This window comes from Loxodonta africana, chromosome 21 (assembly GCF_030014295.1).
Source record: "Loxodonta africana isolate mLoxAfr1 chromosome 21, mLoxAfr1.hap2, whole genome shotgun sequence".
Classification (NCBI taxonomy): domain Eukaryota; kingdom Metazoa; phylum Chordata; class Mammalia; order Proboscidea; family Elephantidae; genus Loxodonta; species Loxodonta africana.
In genome coordinates, this window is record NC_087362.1 from 30,872,254 (window position 1) to 30,899,815 (window position 27,562).

At 54.1% G+C, this 27,562-nt stretch overlaps 1 protein-coding gene across 1 annotated transcript in view; it reads right to left on the reverse strand.

The window, feature by feature from the left end:
• Positions 1 to 3,367: 3,367 nt before the first annotated feature.
• JPH3 (junctophilin 3) overlaps positions 3,368 to 27,562 on the reverse strand; it is a 57,048-nt gene continuing 32,853 nt past the window's right edge. Inside the window, exons 3-5 of the mRNA XM_003418068.4 lie at positions 14,945 to 15,069; positions 10,598 to 11,484; positions 3,368 to 6,206 (exon numbers count right to left, since the gene is read on the reverse strand). Coding sequence (XP_003418116.3) covers positions 6,126 to 6,206; positions 10,598 to 11,484; positions 14,945 to 15,069 — 1,093 coding nt within the window. The 3' untranslated portion in view covers positions 3,368 to 6,125. The remainder of the gene's footprint in view (positions 6,207 to 10,597; positions 11,485 to 14,944; positions 15,070 to 27,562) is intronic.

A 27,562-nucleotide genomic window follows, 5' to 3' on the forward strand; every position in this document is an offset into this window, starting at 1 on the left:
TGAGGGGAATAGAAGGTCTCATGGACCATTTCAGGCATGTCAGGGACTGGACCTCAGTACTGATGGGAATAGACGGTCTCACAGACCCTCTTGGGTCACAAGAGCTGGACCTTGGTATTAGCCTGTTATAGGAGACAGCCCGGTGCCATGCCAACCTTACAACAGGGGTAGGATGGACTACTAACATGAGCAGAAACCAAGTGCTGTGAAGGCCATGCCTTGGACCCAGGAAGCTCCTTAGCCATCTGAGTTCCAGTGTCCCCAGGCAGTGGTGGCATAGCTGGGGACCAGCCCTCTGCCTGGTGTGGACGTGGTGAGGGAACTGCTCCAGAGAGCACTGTGTCCACTACATGCTGACCAATGGGCAGCTGCACTGGGCTGGGCCCAGGACAGGAACCCTGGGGCCCAGAAGTCACACTGAATGTCTAAACGTAAAGAAAGGGTCACTGTGGAAAGACAAAGACCAGAGGAAGTGAGGTAGGTGTGCGAGGTCCCCCACTCAGCCTTGCCCTTCCCTACTGTCTTAGGAGTCCACAGGCTGGGCCCCACCAGGTCATACCTCTTGCTCCCTCTGCACTGTCATCCGCGGAGCCCACAAGCTGGGCCCCATCAGGTCATGCCCCACGCTCCATCTTCACTGCTGTCCGTGGAGCTCACAGGCTGGGCTCCACTAGGCACACCCCCCCATCTGTACTGCTGTCCTTGAGTACACAGGCTAGTCCCACCGGCTCATACCCCCCCGCCAACTGCACTGCTGTCCTTGGAGCCCACAGGCTGGGCCCCACCAGGTCATACCCCCACATCCGCACTGCCGTCTGTGGAGCTCACAGGCTGGCCCCACTAGGTCATACCCCCACATCTGCACTGCTGTCTGTGGAGCTCACAGGCTGGGCCCCCCCAGGTCATACCTACCCATCTGCACTGCTGTCTGGAGCTCACAGGCTGGGCTCCTCCAGGTCATACCTACCCATCTGCACTGCCGTCCTTGGAGCTCACAGGCTGGGCCCCCCAGGTCATACCACCCCATCTGCACTGCTGTCTGGAGCTCACAGGCTGGGCCTCCCCAGCTCATACCTACCCATCTGCACTGCCGTCCTTGGAGCCCACAGGCTGGGCCCCACCAGGTCATACCTCCCCTTCTTCACTGCTGTCCATGGAGCTCACAGGCTGGGCTCCGCCAGGTATACCCACCCCATACCCGCCCCGCCATCTGCACTGCCATCCTTGGAACCTGCAGGCTGGACCACCAGCACCCCAGATGCGTACCAGGCAGGTGAGACCCACCCGCCATCTATGCCGTCGGGGCTGCCTGCTTCCCTGCATTTTAGGAAGAAAATGTCTCTGCCCCACTTCTCTCTCGGGCACTCCCACTTGGGGGATTTCATGCAGAAACAAACTCTGGAGACAGCGTCTGTTGCTTATGCATCATGGGCTCGAGTCGTAGAGAGGAGTTATTGGTCCTCACGGAGTGGCTTCTGAGTCCTCAGGCTCCCACCTAGTCCCAAGCCCCACACTTGCCCTCTCCTTCCCGGTTACCCGCAGCGGCCTGTGTCCGCTGGGACTGGCTCCCTGGCCTGAGGGACGGATGTCGCCTGCCCACCCGCCCGCCGTCCATAGCTGTCCTTCCAGTCCTCTACCACACACTGTTCTGATTCCGAGGATGGTCAGTCTCATCCTGGTGATTTGCAACCCTCGTGTTCTCTACCTTTCAGACATGCCATGTTTCTCAGTTCACATTTTCTGGGTATATGGATGCATTGTAAAAATGCAGTTTATTTTCTTAAACAAAGGCAACTGTGCATTTTTTTCTTTTTTGCTTCAAGGCTGAGTTTGTGACACTTCTTGGCACTTGTGATTCCGATCGGTTTCCCCAGTTTTTCCTGCCTGATACGGTGCCTCACACATGGTGGCCCCGGCAAGAAGGCACAGACGCTAGGGTTGATAACAGCCTCCCTTCAGCTTTACACCCTTTTTCTTTATCTGGAATCTTGATCACTCACTTCTATTCTCAGCCTTACAGGAGGCAAATCCATGTCCTCAGAGAAATTAGAGACGGCATAAAAATGCCTCGCGGTGTTGACTCCACACCAGGAAAATACAGAGGCTTTTGTTTTGTCAGCTGTGGCCTGCCGGTGATCGTAGGGCAGTACCACCACAAAGCCTGACCTGCTGGGGAAGGAGATGTCTTACAACCTAGGCACGTTGATGTTAAGCTTCTGAGATCAAAGATAGGAAAAAAGAGCAGACAGGCCTAAGAGGAGTTAAAGAAACTGAGCTCACCTAGAAAAGAGGAGGCTGCCCCTCAGCCCTTCCTCTGGATAAAGGTTTTTATCACACATATGAAAACAAAATAAGCCATGTCCCGCAGGGAAACCTGGGAGAGACCAGAGGTCTCAGATGTGTTACCTTAACACAGCCCCCAAAGGAGGGCTGATGCATCGACATTTATGAAGACATAAGTCCAGGGAGTGGCCCTCTGGGCCTCGGGGGTTCTCCCATCCCTTTGGACCCCATGGAGAGCTATCTCAAGATGAAAACCCTGCTGAGAGGATACCGGTGCTGGTTCAAGATGCTTGGAAGTCCTTAAACAATAACCAAAGACCCAAAATTAAGAAACTCAAAATACTATTTCACTTACTCCCGAAAATGGACACACGCTCCTGAGTCTATCACATCTCGGGCATCTGAGCCCCCCGAAGGCTCTCAGGAATGACTACAGTGTTCAGGTGAGGGGTTGTATAACTAACTGTCCAAGCTGGGGCCTTTTCCTGAAGGTGAGGGGGCCTGTTAGCAATTGGGCCAGGCCCGCAGGTACCAGACATCACGTGTGGACATGCTATTTGTGAGTCTTGGGCACCAGAACCAGTGGCCCGAGGGAAACCTGGTCTATGCTCTCGCTTCTACTACACCAGGGAAACTTGGGTTTAGCACATTGTAGAAAATAGCCATTACCCTACAGTGTATGCGTTTATTCACACCCCGTAAAACGGAGCTTTTAAAAAACAGAAGACTTTTTTGGTTGTGAGTCGTGGTAATGGATTTCTTAGGAAGATGAGTCTGTCAGCCCTGGCGCTTCTATGACTCTCCTCTCTCCCCTCTATGGACCTGGCCAGCTGGCGCTGCATCTTGGTAGCTACACTGAGCTTTCCTCTTTCTGCACCATCTTGTTGATTATCTTGGTGTATCATTGCATACCTAGTATGTATCTCTGAGAATCCTGTGTGCTTAAGATGATAAAGCCTAAGATGCCAAAACGATGGACACGGAGAATCTCCCTGAAATGATCCAAGCATTTCACATGCACTGAATGGACTGCCGAAAGGACAGGTAAACCTGAGGCAGGTGGTTTCCTGAGAGCTTGGTCAACGAGGCAGGGAAACATGGCCACAGGCAAGCCGATGGCCCCAGAGGGCACAGGGTCACTTCCAGCTCTTGGAGGACTGGGTGCAAGGGCAGGCTCCCTGGCCTTCCAGAAGGGTGATGGAGAGGCGAGCCGGGAGGGCCGACTCTTGTCCCCCGACACCCCAGCTCATTCGCTGTGTGCCTCAGTTTCTCACATTCAGAGCATGGAATAAATGGTTCTCACAAGACTGCTTTGGGCATTCATTAAAACTTCTGGAAGGTTCTGCACCCAGGGAGCTGCTGTGCCAGCCCTTCTGTTGCACCTGGTAGTCCCATCTGCCTGTATCTAGCTCAGCACACCCGTGTCCCCCAGGAGTGCTACTGGCTGGCTAACCACGTGCCTGGGAATAAGGAGCCAGACACTCTGGCCAGGGGGAGGGAGGCCCTGACTGGTAGAAGGAGCCAGGTGAAGCCAAGCAAAGGGATCAGCCTGCGGGGACTCATCTGGTCCACCTGGGCTTTAATCACATTACTTGGAAACCAATTAAAAATGAGCCTCTCAAGTCTTTCAGACCCAGGCCATTTCAGTCTCAAAGGAACCTGCTCCGCATTCCCCGCACATGGGGTGAAAGTGGGGCTCTCAATCTGGCTCTCACGATCGTACTCCCCGGCAGCCAGACCAGGCAGTGGGTGGGTGAGGGGGCTAGTCAGTCAGCAGCGTGAGCCACCTGGTCATGAAACCATTCGTGCTTTTATTTAACGATACGCAGTTTTGTGCTGTCGCTTTTATACATATCTAAATATTTCATGGTGTTTGCATGTGAATATGTAACCTGCGTTTGTAGGTACCGTTCTGTGTCATGCAGTTACTGGAATGTACAAAAAAAGTCTCTATAATCTTTACAAAGAGTTGCAAACAGAATTACAAAACACATATCCCAGCATGGATGATTCTCAGAGCTGCAAGGAACAGGAATCTTTATTTGGTTCACTTCGGGTCTGCAGCAACCACTCGGTATCAAAAAAGAGGAACGGAAAAGTAAGATGTACAAAAAGATGTCATATTCCTTTAGAAAGCAACAGTATCAGAAATGTGTTTGTATTTCCCTATTGGTCTTCCCTCCCTCTCGTGTCCCCTACTCCCCTCAAAAAAGACCCCCAAACTAAACCAAACTGTGAGAAGGAACGGGGAGTGAATGTATAACGGAAAAGAAAAAGAAAAAAAAAAAGAAAACTGGATGTAAGTGGAACATGCTCTAATCTTTAGTTTATTTCTGGTTAAAAATATAGCAATCCAGTGCAGTGTAGTAAAGAAATCTGCTCGAAAGGTAGCAGAGAAAGAGCTAAACATAAGCAAAGCAAGGCAGCATCCCCAGACGGGCTAATCCCGAGACAGTGAGAAGTCACGGTGGGGACCTTCCCCAGTGTGCATGTGGGTGACTGGCAGAGGGGGTGTCTACCCACACACCGGCCAGGCCTGTCTCCATGGCTCGGACCTCAGGGCATTCAACCACTCGGGCAAGGTGGGGAAGGCGGAAACAGGAGGGACCTATTTTTGTTTGCCTGGAACAGGTTTCATTATACAATTTGGGCAGCGGGGGGGGGATGCGGGGCATATGCAACAATTGCTCGGGAATTTTCAAGCCACTGAGTTGGAACCACCTCCCTGTCCCCGGCCCAGACCAGCTTTGGAGGAAAAGTGAGGCCTCTGGAAGGAGTGTGCATATCTGTCGGTGGGCGGTCAGGGCAGGGACAGTACAGAGACGGCAACACCTGTGGGGCTGTGACACCTGTGGAGAAGAGGGTGTCCTCTAGGGGCTGTCACCGCCAGTGACATCTTACAGGGGACATGGTGGAAGCCTGAGTGTGCATCCTGCATACAACGTGCAAACAGGCCACATGCTCAGCCCAAGCATGGAGTCAGGGGCTGTCCTGCAAAGTAAGCCTCCCCCCAAGCCCCAGCCTCGGTTTACCTCTCAGACCTGCCAGGGTGGACTTGCATTTGGCCCCTGGATGCTGTGCCACAGCTTCCCTAGTGACGGGGGAGACGAGGGACAGGCATACAGGAGTCATGACAGACACCGGGAAGAATGAGGACACTGCCTCATTGGACGCAGCGTGGGGTCTGGCTTCTCCAGGAAGCCATAGGCAGTGCTGAGGAGAGGACGGGGGTGGCCTGTGCAGTGGAGACCAGGGGCAGCCCTCCTCTCTCTCCTCCATGCATATGCGGTGCAGATTCACAGTCCCAGAGGCCTACCTGGGAGCAGCCGGGAGAGGATGCCTATTCCCCATGCCCTCCCCCCATCGAGGCCAAGTGAACCAACTCCCACACGTGCTCAGCAGCAACCACCCCTCCTCGCCCGGCAGCGAGGGACGCAGCTTTTCTGAGGGACGGCTTTTCCGTATCCTGGTCCGGAAACTTGGCTTCCTTGACATTGTGACGATGGCGATGGCGACGACAGTGGTTTTATTTTTTGCCGTAGACTTGCCGGGATCCCTTCTCGCTCCACATCAAGCTGGGAGGGTCGGCGTGGTGGCCCCCGTCTGCCATGCCACACAGCATAGTGTTATACAAGCGAAGAATTTTTGGCTAAAATCCAAAAAACATTACCCAGAAAAAAAGGCAAACTGTGAGTAATACCCAATCATGTTGTTCTTCTGTGAAAAGACTTGGAAGTAGTTGTTGGACTGTCTGAGTTAACTCTCTGTCCCTTCCCGTCGTTTTGCTTTTTTTCCCCTTTTGTACACGAACTGTTATTTTTTTTGCTAACTCGACAATCTCATCAGATGAAAAAGTTAATAAACAAAATGGCGACTCCGATGTTTAGCAAGATCACCATGACTACCAGAATAGGCGCCGAGCCCTAAAACAAAGGAGAGGGGAGAGGTGAGTGTCTGTCCCACCCATTTCCCTTAAACCCCGGAGTCCCTGGGTTTTGGAGTCCTTTCAGGTGCCTTGAAAGAAAGGCCTGGCGGTCTGCTCCCAAAAAATCAGCCATGGAAAACCCTATGGAGCACAGTTCTACTTTGACAGACACTGGTTTACCATGAGGCAGAGTCAGCTCCACACAGCAGGTTCTTCTTAAACCCAACAAGGCATTTCAAGAGATAATCTATTGGTCAGATATGAATGTACAACTCTTCAGAGCTTTCAAGCCCCCCAAACTCAGAAACCGGAAAGTAGAACCCCACTTGCTTCTAAGTCTGAAGTTACTGGCCTGGCTGGAGTCACTTGGACTGGTGGCCAGGCTTTGCCTGCTGGTGTGACCCAGACAAAAGGGACACTTGTCATCTCTCCCTGCCCACCTCCCTCTCCTCTGTACCCACTGGACCACGCTGAGCACCTTCACGGGCCTGCCGCCCTCCAGAACTCATGGCAGAACAGATGTCGGGTGTGACAGGGTCAGCCTGGGGCTGCCTCCCTCCTACCTCTACCCGTTCATATGTCCACAAGGGCTTGGTATGAAGGTCATAGGATATGTCACTGGGGGACGGATACTTTCCCTCCTTCTACCTGCCTGGGACCCCTTTATCACGGAAGAGGCTCAATCTACAAAAGTTTCCAAATCTGGCCAGATTTCAGAGACATAACAGAGGCCATCTGTATAGTGTTAGGCAGCAAGGAAATCCCACGGAAGTAACAGAACCAGGAGCGGATCCCAGGCTTCTCCCAGGATGACACTCAGTTTGCTGCTGCCATAGGTGCAGCTTTAGCCCCGTGGCTGGGGTGGCAGCACCTTGCATGGGGACAGTGATGTCTGAGGAAGAGACTGCAACACCAGGTTGGGGACAGCAATGCCTGGATTGGGGACAGGAGTGCCTGGGATGAGGTAGATTGACTGGAGATGGGGGTGTCCTGCTGTAGACTGTGATCTCTAGAGAAGGCCCCTTCTCACTCAGCCAGCAGGTACCGCTGGCTCCCTGGAGCTGAGTGCCCTGGGCTGCCTGGTTCTGTGTGGTTTCCCCTGCACTGAAGTATCTGAAGGCCTCCCCAAGTGGGCGTGGCTGGGACATGGGGCCTCATGGCGGCTCTAGCCTGGAAAGCTGGTCAGTGGCAGTCATCAGGCCCCTTGAGGACACGACATGCATGTTTTGGGGCATGTAGGGGCGGGGGCAAGGGTCATCCACAGGAGCATGTGCTGGCCCCGACCCAACATGGGCAAGCCAGCCAGGACTCCGTGGAAGCACCCAAACTAGTCTTTGGCCTCAGTGCCCATGGCTGCTGTGGGCTCTCTGAGCACCCAGGACAGACCCCTGTGGCTCTGCCCAGTTGTAAAAGCCTGAATTGTTAACTTATAGCCATTGATACTCTCAGTTTGGGACCATCACCCTACTTTGCTGTAGTTTGCTAGTCCCTGGTGGTGTAGCTCTGGGACCTGGTCATCATTCAGGGAATTTTCTTGTTAGGGAAAATGGTCCCCAAAGCCACAGAGGGGCCTAGAGGAACCTCAGAATCCTCCCTCTTGACCTGGAGCCCAGGGCATCCGGCTTCGATGAGGTGGCCTGAAAAATGCCTCTTCCTCTATAGGGAACTGCCTCTCCCAGGCACCAGCAGCTAGCTCCTCATTTCTTGAGCAACATCAGCAAGTCAGGGCTCTGTTTGTGAGGAGGGCGTAGCATTAAGCATGATATTTTTATCAGTAAACTCTCACTGCCCTTCCAGGAAGTAGCTCCTATGTACCCCATCTGAGAAATGAGACTGAGGCTCAGAGAGGTCGCTAGTTTCCTAGCCACAGAGACCGCAGGTGCAGAGAGAGCCTGCCTGACTCCAGGCCGTGATTTCCACACCTTGGCACCGACTGCGGGCCCATCTCCCCTCCAGGCCCTCTCTGCTGCCCAGGAGGCCCAGCATCCCTGAAAGCAGCTGTCAGAGAGGAGGGGCCCAGAACAGGCAACCAAAGAAAAGATGGATAAATGGGACCTCATCAAAATAAAGAACTTTTGTGCTTTCACCAAGAAAATAAAAAGACAACCCACAGAATGGGAGGAAATTTTTGCAAATCATATATCTAGTAAGGGACTTGAATCTCCAATATATAAAGAACTCCTAACAACTCAACAGTAAACGAACAAACCAACTAAAAAATGGGCAAAGGACTTGAATAGACATTTCTCCAAAGAAGACACACGAATGCCCAATAAGCACATGAAAAGATGTTCAGCAGCCAGTGGCCAGCCTGAGGCACATCAGCACATCCCATCTGCTCAGGGGACCTGAAAGCACCATCCCAGCATGCTCACAGAGGCCTTGGTGTGGACCCCAACCCACCTCGACCCCTGCCACCACTTGGCTGTTCCTGGAGTACCCTTGCACACAGGCCACACACACCCACATGCAGAGAATACTTAATGCACACATATCACAGCTACACAGACCACATGCCAACGTGTGCGCACACCAATCAAGTGTACATGTACACACTTGTGTACTGATAGGCCATACACACGATGCAGAGAGCACACGTATCACATGCACACAGATCACATGCACACGTGTGCACACACCAATCAAGTGTACATGCACACTTGTGTACTAATAGGCCACACACGATGCAGAGAACACACACATGCACACAGATCACATGCACGTGTGCACACAGACCAAGTGCACATGCACACACATGCCCATTCTGAGAACACACACGCACATACGCTTCTTGCTGCTGCTACAAGGAACGGTAAGTTCTAAGTGCGAGCTGGTATTTTGGTCCTTGGGACATACGGGCTGCTTTCTGTGGGTGAGTGGGGGGCGATATTAGGAATTAGCCACCAGCAAGAAGGACAGAGACCGCGCAGGCTTCCTATCGAGGCAGAGCAGGCCCCAGCAGGCCACCCTCCAACGGGAAGTGTCCCCTTTGCAGGGTGCAGCATCAAAACAATGGGATCCTGGGGTGGGGGCGGGGGAGCAGCCTGGGTTAAACCCGAGGTTCCCAGGCGCACAGTGCAGTGTCCTGGTCAGAGATGTGGCAGAGGGTCTGTGGGAGAAGGCCCTGGAGGCTGTGTCAGAGCGGTGACGGCAGCCGTGGCGGCCAGCCAGAAGGCCAGGCAGGTGCTGAGTACTCTGCTGCACGGCACAGTCAGTGCTCCGGGAAGCACAGAGGCTGTTTCCAGACCGGAGCGAGGACAGTGCTGCCGGGACATCAGGATTCATGCCCAGGGCCACCAGCAGGGAGCAGCACCAGTGAGCTCCTGCTGTTGGCTCAGGCACAGTCAACGGCCAACGCCTTGGGGCAGGGTCTCAGCACGTCCCATCACCCTCCTCCGCCTAGCTCAGTCAAGGGCACGGCCTACCCCACAATTGTGGTGGAAGCCCTGAGCCCCTCCTGGGTGAGACCCCAGGCCTCCCCAGGCCCCACACATCCAGTCTGCCCGGCGTGGGGAATTATGATCTTTCTCCCCAGTGCCATGGGGGGAGGTGTGAATGGGGGTCAGCACAGGGGTTCTTGTCCATGAGCCCCGACCCCCCGCAGGGCTCGATAAAACCCAGAGTGCCGGGACCCCCTGAGAGTTTCCACGGGTCTGCAGTGGAGCCTAAGCGTGCACTCCAACAAGCCCCCAGCAGGTGCTAAGTCCTGGGGTCACACAGAGACCAGTGGCTGCAGACACCCCTCACAGGAAAGCAGTCTGTGGGAGGGGGCAGTGGGCAGACGTTTCCCCGAACAGTAAAATGAGTGATGACCACTCTTGTCTGTCTCTCTCCCTAGCTGGAATGCACATTTGAGTTGTGAGGTGGTTATGTCCCCATGCCTGGCCAGCATCGAGCTCCTAGATAAAAGCGCTCAGAGGCCTGCCTCCCGCCGTGGCCCACCGAGACCCCATGCTCTCTGTCCACTCCTCTAAGCACGGTGGCACTCCTTGGGAGCAGGGACCTCTCTCCAGCACGTGCTCAGGGGAAGCACTTAAGAGCCAGCAGGACGTTTGAGGGAAGTCCTGGGCCACCTGTTCTCTCTTTAGGGGCTCTGACACCCCCATAACCTCTTCCTGGAAGGACTGAGCAGGGAGCACCCTCCTGCTGCTCCATCTGAGGAGAGCTGACCCTTGCCCGCACCCCATGTTGGCCTCCTATGGCATGAGGTGGGGGTCCCCGCCTCCGGCAGAGACAAATGCAGTCAACCCAGGAGCTGCCACCCCTGCTGTCCCTGGTTGTGTCCCTGTGGCTCTGTCTCCACCCCTAGAAGGCCCCAGTCACTGCGCAGATGAGGAAGGCGTGAGGCCCGACCCTGGACTTGCCCCCGCCCATGCGCTAGGCACTTACCGCACTGGACTTGAGCTCATCCCCGTTCTCCTCATCGGACTCCAAGGCGACAGGCAAAGACTTCTGGGGTGGGGAGAATGTCAGGTCCCAGCGTAGCAGCCGGGGCTCTGCCTTGTCCCCCAGCCGCAGGGTCTCCAGTTTCTGCACTGCAGGCTCAGCACTGGCAGGCACTGGCCGGAAGTTCTCCTTGTTCTGGGACTTGGACCGCAGTCTCTGCACCCCGAAGCCCCGATCCTCAACTGGGCCCCGGCCCACGCCCCCCTTGCCATAGCGTCTCTTCTGGGGGTGCATCTCCTGTGCGGCCGAGTCCATGCGCAGCAGCGGCTTCATCTCCATCTCATAATTGCTCAACCTCTCTTCGTCCAGTGCCAGCAGCGCGACGCCCCCCGAGCTGGGGTTGCCGGCCCGTGGGTGGGAAGTCCACGTAAACGCGGGGGGCGACTCCGTCCGCCGTTCCCGTGGCCGGGGGTTGCCGGGCTGCCTGTGGCCAGGGCCCCGGGCGTGGTGGTCGTCAGCTGGCTGGCCACTCCGGAGGGCGCCGCCCCGAATGCCCCGCAGTCCCCTGGCCTTCTCTTCGGCCCAGCTGTTGCGGGCGCAGTCCCCTCCCCGTCCCTCCAGGAGCATCTGGATGTCCCCAGCCCGCTCCTCGTCTACTGACACCTGCCGGGAGAAGTGGGCCACCTTGTTCCGGGCAGCAGGGGCTGGCGGCGGGCTGGCTGAGGGGCTGGCAGGGAAGCTCTGCAGGGGGCTGTCATCCGGTGTCAGGTCAGAGGGTGTTGTGCCTTTCCGGTATAGCTCGGGGCTCTCCTGTGGCAGGGGTGTCCCTACAGAGGCCACCTCTAGGTCGTCACTCGAGTTCCGGTGTTTTGGTCGCTGGCATTCGAGCCCTTGATGAGGGGACAGAAGCATACAGAGTGGTTACTCAGATGGCCAGAGATGGTCTGTGGGAACAGGCTGAGAACCGCACACAATGCCCTGTGGGAGCCCTGATGTCCCACCTTCCCCTCTGGGCTGAGACCTCCATGGCCAGTGTTCCTGCTCCCTGCACCTGGGGGCCCTTGAGCACCGCCCTCCCCACCCCACTGAGGCCTTTTGGCCCCATCTCCCCACAGGGGCTGGTGCTCTGTGCTCAGCGGGCACCTGCCTAAGCACCCCTACACTGGGAGGTCGCTTTCCACTAAAATTAGTCCTCGAGCATGTGATGTTCCTGGAAGAGTCACTGTGAAAATACAAAGCAGAACATGGGTGTCTGAGGCTGAGTCCCTGCGTGTTGTTCCTGTCTTATTTCTTGGGGTCCTGAGGCCACACACAGGCCCCTGCTGCCCTCTCTTCTCCCTCACTGGGCTCAGGTGTGTGCCATCAGCAGGAGTGGTGGAATGTGCCCTGGGAGGGGCTGGGCAGACACCGGGCACTGCCCCATCCTGACACCACACATCCTCGTGGCTTCAGGCAAGACTGGGTCTCCGCTCAGCACCCTGGGGCTGCATGAGACTGCCGGCTGGGGCCAGCCAAGATGGTGGGGGTCGGCAGTTCTCCCCGAAAGAAATCTTGTTGACCAGGGCAGTTTTGGAGCAGGCCTAGGCTCACACCTCGGTTTCGCCACATCCTTGGCCTGTGGTCTCACCTTGCCAGCCTCACTTCTGTTCTCTGTCAAGAAGAGGTAACAACTCCAGCTGTGAGGACACAGTAAGACCGCAGTGTCACACCTGCTCTCTCCTTTTCCTCCCTTCCCATGGCCAGAGACATTGCTGTTACAGTCCCTGGTTTGGGAGTATTCACCTTGAAAGCATGTAAGGGGAGAGAAAATGCCCAGGTGCTGGGGAGACGAGTCCAGCACAAAACAGATGCCACCCTTGGAGCCAATAAGAGGCACAGGATATGAACTCTCCTTCATGGGCGAGGGTGCAAGCAAGGGCCTCTGGAGGCAGCTTCATGGGAGGCGGGTGCTGAGCCAGGTGCTGATGTCCTGGGATGGAAAAGGGTGCTGGATGCAACAGGCTGGAGGGTGGGGCTGATCTGCTTCAGACCCTGTTGTAAGCCCACATGATGGTGACGTAGAAGCACCCTGGCCTCGTCCACGGAGTTCTTGCAGAGATCCCACCACAAAGCCAGTCTGTAAAACAGGACTCAGAGAAGAGACACATCTAGGAGGCTGCATTTTCAACAGGAGCCAGAGCCTGGCCACATCAACTCCAACGCCCAAGCGCTTGATCTGGGGAGCTGGAAGGCGCCTGCGTGACCATACCCGGGCTGCCACAACAAATGACCCCAGATGGGGGCTTACAACAATGGGAGTATATCCTTTCAGATCTGGAGGCCAGAGTCTAAAATCAAGGTGTCAGCAGGCCACCCTCCCTCCGGAGGTTCCCGGGAAGGATCCTTTCTTGTCTCTTCCAGCTTCTGGTGGCCCCTGACGTCCCTTGGCTATGGCTGCATCATTCTAGTCTCTGCCTCCATCTTTACATTGCCTTCTATGTGTTTGTTTCCTCCTCTTCTGCCTCCTATCAAGACACTTTTTACTAGACCTAGAGCCTGCCCAGATAACTGAAGCTGAGCTGCTCAGCTCAAGAGCCTTAACTTAATCACACCTGCAAAGATCCTTGTTCAACATGAGGTCACATTCACAGGTTCCAGGAGCAACACATGTGCAAAGACCCTTGTTCAGTGTGAGGTCACATTCGTAGGTTCCAGGTGTATCACATCTGCAAAGACCTTTGTTCAATGTGAGGTCACATTGCTCCAAACCTGGCAGCCATCCAAAATGCAGCATGTCTCATCAAGTCACGTGGAAGAAGGAGACCGAAGCCCAGTGATCAGCCTCAGGAGACGCCCACAGATTGATGCTCAGCCGACAGGCCAGCTGTGGTGGACAGCCGTACCTCCAGCCCAAAACACTTCCAGCCCCAGAGGGGACAAGTTGATGGGTGGAGGCGACACTGTAGGCTACATTAGTGCGTGAATTCAAGAAGAGACACTGTTCCAGGAGGCCACTTCGGAATTTAACATGTTGGCTCAAGGCCTCTCTGGCAGGAGGACCCTGAGCCGTCAGAGACACCTGCTTGGAGCAGGGGCTTTGGGGTGGGGGTGGGGGGCTGTTGTTGTGGTTTGGGCTTTTCTCCAGGCTGGAGGCAGAAGCTCTCGCCCTAGTAGAAGGAAGACCACACTAAGACGGTGAGAACTACCTTCTCATCAAGAACAAGATGCCCACTTCACAGACAAGGACTCAGAGCAAGTGTTCAGCCATGGAGGACCTACATGTGACTTCTAACTCCATCTTTTCACCACCCCCTGCAGCTCCCCTGTTGTCCCTACCCCAAAGCCCTGGGGCCCTGATGAGCCAGTGCCTGGGACTGGGCAGAGAGCCCAAGGGGCTGTGGGGTGAGGAGCAGAGCTCTGGGCTGTGGGCTCAGAACTCAGGTTCTGGTACTAAAACCCAGAGCTGCTTTCCTCCCGCTTGCTTTGTGTGTGTGCTGTGGAAACCTGCAGTGGGGTGGACAGGATGGATCGGAACCTTTCTCAGGGCCTCCTGTGCAGAGACGGCATCCGGGGGCTAGGGGAGCCCAGTGGCGGCTACCGGGCCAGGGCACCCGGTGGGTAGCATGTGAGCCAAAGCTCCGGCAGCCTTTCTGGCATCAGTGACCTGTCCTCCCCACAAGACCATCCTAAGCCATCCATCACTGCCACCGCAGGCCCAGGTAAAGCTGTCTTGTCACAGACTTTGAAACAAGTCACAGCTCACTGGGCAGATCGTGGGGAAGGTACCACCCGGCCATGGCCCATCTTCTGGAGGGAAGGAAGAGTTTCATCAATCCGGCTGACTTTCAGTGGCTTCCAGCACCTTCTGGCCCCTCCCAGAGGATGCAGCGGAGCTTCTGTTCGTTGCTCCAGGGCAGCGGTGCCCAACAGTCGCCATTAGTCACCTGTAGTGGCTTGCGTGTAAATGTGTGTAAATTAAGATTAAGTAAAACAGAAGATTCAGCACCTCAGCCACTAGCCATGTTTTCCTTGTGGCTAGTCGCCATCGTAGTAGACAAGGCAGATATGGAGTATTTCCATCATCACAGAAAGTTCCAGAATAACGCTGAGGGAAGGGCAGGGGGAGATGATAGCACAAGGATAAGCAGAGCCTGCAGCATCCCCTTTGTGGAAAGTAGGCAAGAAGTATGTGGACACCCGGGGATGTGCTGTGGAGCAAGGGACATGAGTGGCAGTGGTGGGCACTGACAGGCACCCTGGAAGGGAGAGGCACACACAAAGGCGCCAGGGTCTCAGGGCCATCATGACAGAGTGAGTCACATATTGGATAGCCGGGGCCACACATAAAGCCGCATAGATGCGCGGACTCACCATTTTCCCTATGCTGGAAGGAAGGGGAGAACTCTTTGGCAGTGATCCTGGCAATCCGTGCTTCCTCCTGGGCCTTCTGAGCCGCTGTGAGAGCCGCCTCAGCCTTGGCCCTGGAATGGGAGGTCCTGGAAGGGAGAGGAGAAAAGGAAGAGGTAAAGGGGACAAGGAGCAGAGAGGGTGAAGTCTGGGCAGCAGGATACCGCACCAACCACCCCCCTCAAGCCTGAGACTTGATGCTGGGCTTTGCCCCCCAGCCTCTGGGACCACACCATGTTCACTCATCCAGCAGACACTCTTGGGGCTCTGGCCAGGCCAGGGGGTGCTGCCAGGTCCTTAACACAGTGGACAGCAGACAGCGGACAGCAGAGCTGAGGGCAGGCTGGCCTGGGGTGGAACAGTCCATGTCTGGCCAGGTCCCTGCTATAGAGGAACTGCCCCTCCCCATGTCTACTGAAGGTTCCAGCAGACTGTGGCAGACATGTTTGCCCTTGTTATCAATATCCTTCCCCCTGGCCACAAGGGCCCAACCCTGGGTGATGCTACACCTCAGGTGGGAGCAGTGACAGGCTGCCCTGAGTCCCTGCCATCACGGCCCTGCCCTGATAGCTGCATGATGACTCAGTGTCCAGCAAGCCCAGTGACTCTGAAATGCACCCAGGGTTGGGGGGTTGGGGAGTAGGCAGGTCTTTGAGCCTGGAGAAGAGGGAAGATGGCAGACACATGCTTGCAAACAAATGAAGTGGAGACCAGGGGCTGCCTGGCAAGTCCCCACCACTGGCTTCCTCCAGTCAAGTCCCTGTGTGGGACTCCCCTCCCTTTGTAAGACAGGGGCTGCACTTGATGTTGAGGCGCAGCAATGCAGCATCTGTGTCCCACTTGCCTGTGCATTTGTGCTCTCCTCACTGGGCCCCTGACCCCAGGGGGCCCTGCAGTCACCACAGCACTGTTTCCCCAACACTGGGGAAACCAAGTCACAATGACCCATCCCCAGGACAAAGGAGGACTCTTCCTCGGAGTCTCTTTCTCCCAGGTTCCTTTCAGACAGCCTAAGTGTCGCATCTCTGAGATCCGAGTTACAGTCCACGAGCTCCACCTGCAGCCTATGGAAAACTAGGCTTTCTCCCTTTAACAGTACACTGTGCCAACTCAGACCACTCGCACTGGAAGAAAATAAGTCTGCCACGTATACTTTCACAACATAAACCATACCCCCAGCCACTAGCACATATTCAGGAAATCCAGCAAGCTGAGGGAGATGCTGGGCTCCAGCCTCCAAGGTTTCCTATAACTTTAATCTCCGAGGCGTTCATCCACCCATCGTCTGCTGGTATCACTTGATTGTAGGCCCTGAAGTTTTAAGAAAAATGTGTGTCCAGAAGCTTGGCATTGAGAAGATTCTATCCTTGATATAGTTTTATTTGCGAGAAACTGGGAAAAGGTCACCACCAGTCCGTCTAGGTGCCGATCCAGTGCTCTGAGGTTGGAGGTTTGTCAGAGGTGTGTCTGTAGGATGAGCACCATAGGCGTTATCATGCTGTGGAGAAGCCCTCAGAAATGGGGCTGAAAGTCGGACTGAGTCGGGGTCAACACCAGGCTGCGGTCTGGTCCAAGGTCTGGTCTGCCCTGCATTCTGGGCAGACGCGGGGTTCATGATGGAGGTGGAGAGGATAGAGACCAAGGGTCTGGCTGCATGTGTCCTCCACTGCAGACTGGCTGTGGGCTCAGGAGAATGTCTTCTACCTGAGCACCAGAGGCGGTGTCCGGGAGCCTGGAGGGCACTTCTCTGCATCTCCCCCTTCTTCCTCGGCCCGCCCAGGCAGCAGCCCTGGCAGCATGAGGGCAGCCGCCGTCATCAACACTCTAGCCCACAAACACACCGAGCGCCTCATATTGGGCCTGTGGGTAGGCTTCAGGTGATCCGCACACCCCCTGAAATTGTACTTGCTCCCCCAAAGCAGAGGGTCTATGGCTTTCATTAGATTCCGGAAGGGTCTGGGATGCCCCAAAGCATAAGACTCAGTAGTCTGGGCCCAGCTAGTCCCCTAACGGAGAAAGGCTCAGAAGAACATTCTCCACAGAAGCTGGACCCTTGGCCATGCCAATAGCCCCATGCCTGTGGGCTCCCTCGAGAGAAAGGCAGCTCGTGACTGCACCAGGTCAGCCTCATCCACAACCAGCAGAGAGGCTCCGAGCACACTGCCTGCTGGAAAGATGCACCTTGCTCCGGAATGTTCTAAGGGTTTGCTTTTTAGGGGTAACAGCTTGACTGAGATGTAATTCACACACCACACAGCTCACGCACTTACAGTGCACCATGCAGTGGCGCTCAGCATACTCAGAGTTGTGCAGCCATCATCACGGTCAACGTTAGAACACTTCCGTCCCCTCCAGAAGGAAAGCCCAGCCCGTATCAGTCACCTCCATTCCTCCCCATCAGCCCTGGGCAACCACCGATCTACTTTCTGTTTCAATAAATTTGCCTATCTGCATGTTTTATGCCCAACTGATCTTTTTTCCTTTTCCCCTTTTTTTTAATTGAGGTGAGGCTTACATTACATAAAATGAGCCATCTTAAAGTGCATGATACAGGGGCCTCTACTGCACTCAGAGCTGGGCCACTACCTCTATCTAGTTCTAGAACATTCCCATCACCTCAAAAGGAAACCCCATAGCCATTAGCAGTCACCCCCATTCCCCCTCTCCGCAGTCCTGTAGGGTTTTGAGCATCAGAGCTGACGAAACACCTTCCCATTGTCCACACCACATGAAGCCACAACAGGAGGTAACTGTGCCCCCACCATGGTCACACCCTGGTCAGCAGCTCCTGGAGTCTGGCCCTGAAGCCTCCCACCACACTGCATGCTGCCTTCACCCCAGAAGGCTTGGGGGATGAGCAGCAAAGCTGATGGGACGGAGCACCCCCAAGGCCCTCTGGCTAGAACCTGGGACGGACAGTGCTTCCTGTGGACTCCCTGGGCACACATGTGCCGGCCTTCGGCCACCCCGCTGAGCCCACACAACCCTCGGATGCCTGGTTCTGCTCCAACGCCCACTGCTTGGGAGTTCTGCCCTTTTGCCACCAAGGTTGGTGCTCTCATAGCACAGACTCTGCAGGGAATAGAGAAAGACGCCCCTCCATGTCTCCGCTCTGCCATTGCCCAGGACACTGGACCTGGGCTCTGTGACTATCCTCAGACAGGCCACCTCAGCTTCTGTCCTCGTGTCTGCAGGCTCTGCGGCTGCGCATCCTTCAAGTGGGTGTGGTGAGGTCATTCTACCCCAGAGATCACACGGACAGACCCACCCTCCCGCACCCGATCTCACCACCCACCCAGGACCATGATCACAATGCCGTCCGCCCAACTCTCCTAACAGAAGGCTCTCCATAAGTGTGAGCATCCCCCTCCCCCACTCTTCCTGAGAAGTGACACTGCACCACCCGGCCACTGAGAACCCTAACCAGGACCACCACCCCTCCCCGCTACAGCACCAGCAAGCCCATGGAAACTCCCCCAAAGGGGCTACTATTTGGTTCCCACGTTTTTTGCTTAGTAAAAATACCACAAACATTAATTCACCAACATCATACATATATTTACATATGTATGTTCGCACATATATAAAAAGAATATGCTATGCCAACCCCAAAATAAAGTAAATCAAGATGGGTGCATCTAATAGAAAAGAGAACGTCCAAATGACTGCAAGCATTCCTTTGAAGGAGCTCTCCTCCCAGGAGTCCTAGCCAAGCCTGTGCAGGGGCCTGGGCACAGTGGACGCGTGGGCAGGACAACCCTGCTCCCGCTCCATGCCTGTGTGGTTGGTAAGTCCCCCCACTTCATTGCAAGCACCTTCTTGGCCTGTGCACACCTGTTAGCCATGTTTCCCCACCGGCACTGCGAGCATGGCTCCCTGCACCAACACCCATCCAGGAGGAGGTGGGAACTCAAGGCCTGCACCACTGCTGACCAGGGGACGGGGCAGGGGCAGGAAGGGGCGGTGGGGAGGTGTGGTCATCAGTTCTCAACGCAAGTCCCCACACCTGGGGGCTTGTTGGACATGCAGATTCTTGGCCCCCTCCCAGACCTGATCCGACAGCCTGGGTGAGGTGGCCATCTGGGGTTATCATGCTCTGCAGGGGCGCTGGGGCTCGCTCAAGGCGGAGACTGTGGCTTCCATGGGTGGCGTGCAGCCCCATACCGTCCCCTAGCTCCTCATCTCCTGGAACAGCTGTCCTGCTCGCAGCCTCCCCCCACCTGCCCTCACGTCTCCTGTCCACTCTTCATCCATCCGGACACTATGATGAGCCACCATCCAAGTGCCCACCTGCGCCCTTGGTTTCCCATCTTCCTTCTGCCACAGAGCCCCCCTGCCCTGCCAGTACAGCCCCAGACCCTGCTCTTCCTGTCGGCTGGAGAAGGTGGCCTGCAGAGTCCTACCCGAAGACCCCCATGGTCATCCAGCTCTACCGGACCCACTCCCACCCCAGTCAGAACTCTGTTGTATTCACTGTCACACGTGATTCACCCACGAGGTCCCCTCCTCCTGCAAAGCCCAGGGTACAAGAGAGCAAAGAGGCAGAGACCTGCCCCTGTGGGGCTCACACCACATCTTCAGAACAGCCCATAAAGGGGGGATGGTGATAATCTCTGTTCACAGAGAACCAAGACTCCAAGAGGGAAACCCAAGGTCACATGGGCAGTATCCAGCCAAGCCTTGACCCCAGGTTGCCCAGGCCTCGTAACCACTGCCTCCTCTTTCTCTCTCTCTGTTTTTGGTAACAGCTTTATTGAGATGTAATCACATACCATACAATTCCCCCATTTAAAGTCTGCAGATTAGTGGTTTCTACAACATTCACAAAGTTGGGCAGCCATCACCACTGTCTAGTTCCAGAACCTTCTTATCCCCAAAGGAAACCCTGCACGCATTAGCAGTTACCCTCACTGGCTGTGTGACCTTGACCAAGTGGCATAACCTCTCCAAGCCTCAATTCCGTCATCCGTAAAATGGAGAGAATGATTCCTGCTTCTCAGAGGACAAGCAAGCTGATGCCGATTAGCACTTGGCATAGTGCCCAGTACAGCATGGCGCCCATATCTAGAGCCCCCAGAAATATGGGGGGGGCAGCTAAGTGCTTAAGAAAAAGATGACTTCACAGGACATTAAGAAATGTCTAGGGCTTTCCAGAGAGGCCACACAGACTTGGAGTCGGGTTCCTTTGTAATTAGGCTGCACCAACGGTAGGATGCATCTTCACGGCTGTCAGGACAAAAGGTGGTGTCTCCAAAGAGCCTTTATCTTGGAAAGAGGACGCTCAAGACACTGCACCCTGGACCAGCAAGTGATACTGACTCAGGCCTGCATCTAAAATCAACACAGATGTCCAACCACAGATCTTAAAAAATGTATTCCTTATTTGGTTGATGATTATAAGGGCAAAGGAAGGGAGGCAGTTGGTCCTCAGACATTGAGCTCCTACTGTGTACCAGATACTGAAACAGCGGCAGGCCCACCCGCTTCTGCATGTGCCTCTGAGGGCAAATGGCCACGGGTTTCTCAGAGCAGGGAGCCTGAGGGGAGGAAGGGATCGTTCCTGAGGCCACCCTGGAAGGGAGTCCAGGGCTCCTGACTCCCAGTCCAGTGCTCAGGATCTGAGAAACACAGTTACCATAGGACCTGGGGCTGGCTTGAGCTTTTTTTTTTTTTTAATTTTATTTATTTTGCTGTCTTTAAGAACATACACAAATCATACACCAACTCAGCAATTCCTACATCGACTACTCACTGACACTGATTACATTCTTCAAGTTGTGCAACCATTCTCAGCCTCCTTCACTGAGTTGGTCCTTCTCCATTAACATAAACCCAGTGCCCCCTCATGTTCCTATCTAATCTTTCAAGTTACTGTTGTCGGTTTGATGCCATACAGATAGATATTAAAAGAGCACAATGCTCAAAGCAGGCATTCTTTACTACTTAAACTATTGTTTGGTTTTAAGAAGAATTCAGGGGATAGTTTTGGCTTAAGGTTTAAAGATTATTTTAGGGCAATAGTTTCAGGGGTTCATCCAGCCTCCATGGCTCCAGAAAGTCTAGAGTCCTCGAAAATTTAAAATTCTGTTCTGCATTTCCTCCCTTTTGCTCAGAATTCTTCTACAGAATCTTTGATCAAAATGTTTTTAATGGTAGCTGGGCACCATCCAGTTCTTCGGTTCTTCCAGTCTCATGGCAAAGGAGGCAGTTGTTCATGGAGGCAATTAGCCACACATTCCAGGCTTGAGCTGTACAAAGGTGTTTCTTCACCCCACCCCCATTCTCCTTCAGGAACCAGCATCTTTATGCCCCCTGCCCTTTCCTTCTCTCCCCATTGAAAACTTGCCATTCCCAGCAAAGAACCAGACATTGGTCATTTTCCCCCTGAGAGTCAGTCAATGTGACCCTGTTGACGTGGGTTGGGGGCTGCTTTTCATGCCCAGTCTCACATTTGGAAAGCAGGACCCTCCCAATTGTTAGTACACATTCAGCCAAAGATGACAGAAGATAAAATGTGGGGTATTATGGGGCATGTTAAGAAGGTAGAGGCTAATATAGTCTGTGTGGTTGGGGAGGTCCCAGAAGGGATATGGTGATGGTTAGGCAGGGACCAGGAAAATGAGAAGAATTTGACCTGGCAGACATGACAGCATGTACAAAAGCCCTGAGGGGAGAAAAGATGGTAGTTGAGGGGCCAGGACAGTAACATGATAAGGAGGAGGAGCCTGGGCAGGGGTTAAGGAGCTGGAACTGTCTTCTAAAGCAGTGGTTCTCAAACTTTAACATGGTAACAGCTGATTTCTCATCAGAAACCATGAAGGCCAGGAGGCAGTGGAATGGCATATTCGAAGTGCCAAAAGAAAATAAATGTCAACCAAGAATTCTGTAGCCATCAAAAGTATCCTTCAAAAATGAAGACAAAATTAAGACATTACACATACACAGACATGCACACACAAAACTGAAACAATTTGTTGCTAGCAGACCTGCCCTATGAGAAATACTAAAGAGAATCCTTTGGGCTGAAATGAAAGGACACTGGACAGTAACTCGAGTCCACAAGAAGAAATAAAAAGCACCAGTAAAAGTAACTACCTAGGTAAATATAAAAGACAGTATTAATGTATTTTTTGTTTGGTAACCCCTTTTTTCTCCTATCTGGTTTAAAAAGCAACTGCGTAAAGCAGTTTAATGCTCACTGTACCCACTCCGGGAAACCCTGGTGGCATAGTGGTTAAGTGCTACAGCTGCTAACCAAAGGGTCGGCAGTTTGAATCCACCAGGCACTCCTTGCAAACTCTATAGGGCAGTTCTACTCTGTCCTATAGGGTCGCTATGAGTCTGAATCGACTCGACAGCACTAGGGTTTGGTTTTTTTGGTTTTTGGTACCTGCTCCACTTCTGCCTGGCTAAGTCCGCCTCTCCTTAAAGACACACCTACCTCAGGTGCCACCTCCCCCAGAAGCCTTCATGTACCCCAGAGTAGGGGTCAAGATCCCTTCTGGGAGCTCATACAGAATCCCTGTGCCCAACTTCACTGCAGCAGGCTCTTTCATTCTAACTCCTGGTCTGCCTCCATCTCCCCTCACTGCCTGTGAGCCTCAGGAACGCAGGGCCATACTTTATGTCCCCAACGCCAGCACAGGGTTACGGAAGGACAAGGTGTCTCTAGAGCAGAATATGTAGCTGTGGATCCCCTGAAGAAAGGCTGAGAGAAGAGAGTCAGAATTTAAGAGAAAACAAATGAAGGACTTATTTACATTAGTGCAAAATCCTTCCTTTCAAGGGCAGCTCCCTGGTGCCATTAACCCTTTGTTTATGCATTATTAAATACTTGCTGAGGAGATGCAGGGGCGGCCTCCAGCTGAAGAGCTGTGAGTCTTGATGAATGCCCAATAAATGGAAATGAGATCAAGCATATTATGAAGTGAATGAGGACACACCATTTGATTTACAGAAAGCCATGTTACACTCAGCCTCCCACTGATATGCCTAAACACCAAGCCACTCTACTTTGAGCTTTGGTGTGAATATTAACTAAAGGCAACATTGGTTCATCTCTTCTTGGCACTCTGCCAAGGGCGTCCCACGAACTGTCTTATTTCCTGAGGGCTAGACAAGATGCACCCTCCTCAGTAGCTGACAGAGACACTGGCTTTGCTCAGGCACTTGGTGCACTAAGTTCCCATTTAGTCTTCCTCATGACTCCATGAAGTCACTAATGTTCTCACTTTGCAAATGAGAACACTTGAGGCCAGAGATGTTGAGCAAGTTGCATGGGGCCCCCCAAGGAGTAGCTGAGCTGGGCTGCAGGGGGCCTTGGACAGACCTGGACGGCATTAGTTTTCTATGTTTTAAAAAGGGGCTCTCCATGGCGGCCAGTCCTGAGAGCCCTTCCCTTCTTCTCGGCGACCTCAGCTCCTCCGTACGGTACTCCTCCAACAACTTGTTAGATTCCTTGGACTCAGGCTCTCCTTCCCGTCCCACCCCACCATGACCTCTCTCTTTGTCCACGTCCATCTAGGTGCAAACTTTGCGGGGGTTTGGGGGGAGATCAGAAAGATGGGGCAGGAGACTCCTTCATTAGCATAGGGGCACGTTTACAGGTTGACAGGACAGACACAGTGAAGAGAGTAACCCTGACGATGTGGAACAGGTGCTGGGCTGCAGACAGCACCAGTGAGGCTGGCCCCTAGGTGACCCGTTTCACAGATGAGAAAACCAAGGCCTGTGGAAATGAATGGACACACCCAGGGTCGCACCCAGGGCGAGGGGTGGGTCAGGGTCTCAAATCTAGGGGCTTATGGCCCCTCTGTGACAAAGCAGGCTTGCGGGCCGGGGCCACCACTGGCAGAATGGCTCTTCCTGTTTGGAAAATAGGGTTTTTATCTTTCTCACTGCTGGGAGGATCTTTAAGCATGACAAAGGATATACATATATATTTCTTTAATTTCCACAAACATTCATTTTACTCAAGTCCTCTCTTTCTTACTGGCCATCACCAATCCGGAAGCCACACTCAACCACTTAGTTGGGGCCAATCCCACTGGCTGGTGCCTCAGGGGTGCTCAGACAGAATCCCCATCCCTGCTCTCCCACTCTGACTACTTGACTAAGGAGACACAAGCAGCCCATCCCAGAGCAAGCTTCTTCTCCTCGGTTGCAGTTGCCAAGGCAACCCCCACCTCCTTGAAGGAGGCGGCTGGATGGAGGGACCCACGCCCAGGGCTGGGAGTGCAGCAGGCTTCCCATCCCCCTCTCAGCAGATGCCAGAGCAAGATCCAGCCCTGGAGGCCAGCCTGCTGGTCTTCCGGAAGATTCCCCAGGCCCTGCTGCCCGGCACCAGTCAACAAGAGGCAGGGAGGATAGGGCTAGCCCAGCTCAGTGCCAGCCTCTGGCCTCTTATCCAGCCAGACCACCCCCTCCCTGTTGCCAGCCTTAGAAATAACAAGAGACTAAGAGTCACTGGGGAGTCCCTGGGTGATGCAAATGGTGAATGAGCTTGGCTGCTAACTGAAAGGCTGGCAGTTTGAGTCCACTGAGAGCTGCCTCAGGAGAAAGGCCTGATGATCCAGTACCGAAAAATCAGCCATCAGAAAACCTGTGGAGCACAGTTCTCCTCTGACACCCGTGGGATCGCCCAGTGTCAGAGTCGACTCCGCGGCAGGTAGTTTTAGACATACACTTCTTAGTTTTTAAACATAAATGGGGTCATACTCTATTTTTCCTCCAACTTTAATACCTCTATTAGTTTGCTAAGATCTCTCTTGTTCTTTTTAATGCCTGCATAATATTCCATTCTATGGACAAGTCCCATTTTCTGCATGCTCACAGACATTAAAAGCTTTACGCAATGTTAGCACACTGTCTTAGTCTCCTGGTGCTGCTGTGACAGAAATACCACAGGCGGGGGGCTTTAGTGAACAGAAATGTATTTTCTCAGTTAGGAGGCTGAAGTCCTAGCTCTAGGGGAAGGCTCTCTCTCTCTCAGCTCTGGGAGAAGTTCCTTGTCTCTTTCTAGCTTCCGTTCCTTGGTGGCCGCCATGTGGCATTAATCTTCCCCAGTTTGTCCTCGCTTGGCTTCTGCATCTAAACTGCCCTTTTCTATCTCAAAAGTGATTGGCTTAAGACACAGCCTACACTGCATGTCCTAAGTAACGTAACAAAGAAAACCCTATTCCTAGATGGGATTACATCCACACATATAGGGGTCAGGATGTACAACACATGTTTTGGGGGGACACCATTCACCACAACCCGTTTCCTTTTAGTGATGTGTAATGCCCGTTTTATCAGTTTAACGCTCGATCGTTCTTAACTGGACTCTCTCTATCCATCTCATCCTGGCCTTGCAGGTACTCTCCTCCCCAACACTAAACAGAGCCCCGGCCAGCCCCGTGATGGCTGGACCCAAACAGAGCCAACTTCTCCTATCATATAGGATAAAAAAAATATTACTGACGATGGCAGCTACAATTTATCAATTGTCCACTGGGCTCTACACTCAGAATTCAATCCTCGCAGAAACTCTGTGAGTGGCTCCTGTCATTCGCCCATTTCACAGGTGAGAAAACTGAGGCCCGCAGGGCACAGCTGCTACCTTTACCATCTCCAGCTGGAAGCCCTAGCTAAGGTCTGGGAGCAGTGCAAATCCAGAGAGGATGCCCCTTGAGGCCCAGAGCCATCTTGTTTCTGGTGGGGTGGGGGGCAGACAGGGGTACATTCCAGTTGCCATGACAACCCACAGGGCTCCTGGCTCATTAAAAACTCTAGTCTCCTAAAGTGTTGATTTTCAACTATTACACCCCCCTCCTTCCCGCCGCCTCCCCTCACCTTCAGGCAGCGTGGCTATCTTTAGACCAGGGGCCCCCTCTTCTCCTCCCTCACCCCACACCCTGAGCCCCCGCACACCAGGAATAGCAGGCCAACAGCCGCCCCAAGAGTAGCCTAGATACCCAGTGAACAAGTCAAAAGACTTGGCTAATTTGGGCACTACATACAGCCAGCACAGGCTGGCACGCAGGCCTGTGTTTGCCTTTAACTGTTTGTGTGGCTGTAGGGGGACCAGGGCTGGAGCAGAAATGGGCCCCAAGACAGAAGCCACCTAATCGCACTGGAGCCATTTGTTCCTCAGGTACAGAGGGCTGGCTGGGTGAGGCCTTCCACCATGGACGATACATGTTTACTTAAACCCAGCTTCGGGAGGGCAGGGCCTATTTCCTTCCTGGTTTGCCTTTTCACAACCCGACTGAAACCCGATCTGTAAAACAACTCAATTAGATGTAGTTAAAAAAGGAAACACGTCTTCCCCAGTATCTGGACTGGGCCCAGCACCAGCAGCCTCCATGGGGCATGGAGAAGGGCACAAACTTTCCAGGAACCTGGGGCCTGGCAGGGCGACTCCACCCAGGGGTGCTGGGTCCTCAGGACCAAAGCTCACAGGCAGGGCTAAGGCAGGTGGAAGGGTCCAGGCCTTGTGGGGGAGGGTGGACAGGTGAAGGTGATCTGTATTATAACCGTGACCACCAGGGCCAGCTACAAATTTGTGGGGCCCAGTGCAAAATCAGCAGACACTTAAAGGGCTTGGCTACTTACAGAAAGGTTAGAGTTTTGAGTCCACCCAGAGGAGCCTCGGAAGAAAGGCCTGGCAATCTACTTCCAAAAAATCAACCATTGAAAACCCATGGGGCACAGTTCATGGGGTCACCATGAGTTGGTGTCAACTCAATGGTAACTGGTTGGTAGTGCAAAGTGAGACTGCAGGCCCCAGGTATCAACTCCCCTCCCATAGCCCCACCGCCCCACCCTCTGGAGGACAGGCAACCCACAAGGGATTGCAACCTGCAGGCCAGAGCAAGCTCAGAGTCAGGATGGGGCTGGTCCAGAGCCCCCTGCGAGTCACCCACCAAACACGTGGGACAATGCCAGCCCAGGGTGTGGGAGGACACATGCCTGACCCCAACCCTCCAGCCCCCTGGGTCCCTGCTGGGGACAAAGGGCAGCAATGGTAGAACACGGGCCTCCCTCCACCAACAGGATCCTGGACGGAGGAGGGTGGCAGTGGTTGCAAGGCAATGAGGCCAGGCAGGCCTGGACACTGTGGGATGCGCAGCGGGTGGCTGAGAAACGTTCTGGGAAGGTGCGAGGTGAGGAGAGGCCAACTCCGTGTGAGCTGAGGCTCCAAACCTCCCACGTGCTCCACTGTCCCAGAGGACATCACTGACAACACACAAGTTCAGAGATGCCATTATTAGGAATTTTAAGACAGCGGCTGCAGAGCATTGAGCCCCCATGCAGGTCCTTCTGAGTGTGGGGCCTTGTGGGCAGGCTGGCCGCCTCCAGCAGGCAGCCTCCTCCAGCAGGCGGCCTCCCCCACAGACACCACAGTTTTCCTGCAGGAGTGCAGGGGGTGGCTGGGGTATTCAGACTGCCTCCTGGCTCTATAGCCAGCTGATTCCTGAAGCTCCACACCCTCTCATGAGACCTAGGGCAGACCCCCGCCCTGCAGACGTTCCCTTTCTGGTTCTGGAGAGAGTAGTGGCCTGCGCACTGGGTGAGACGTAGCATCCACCTGGAGAGGCT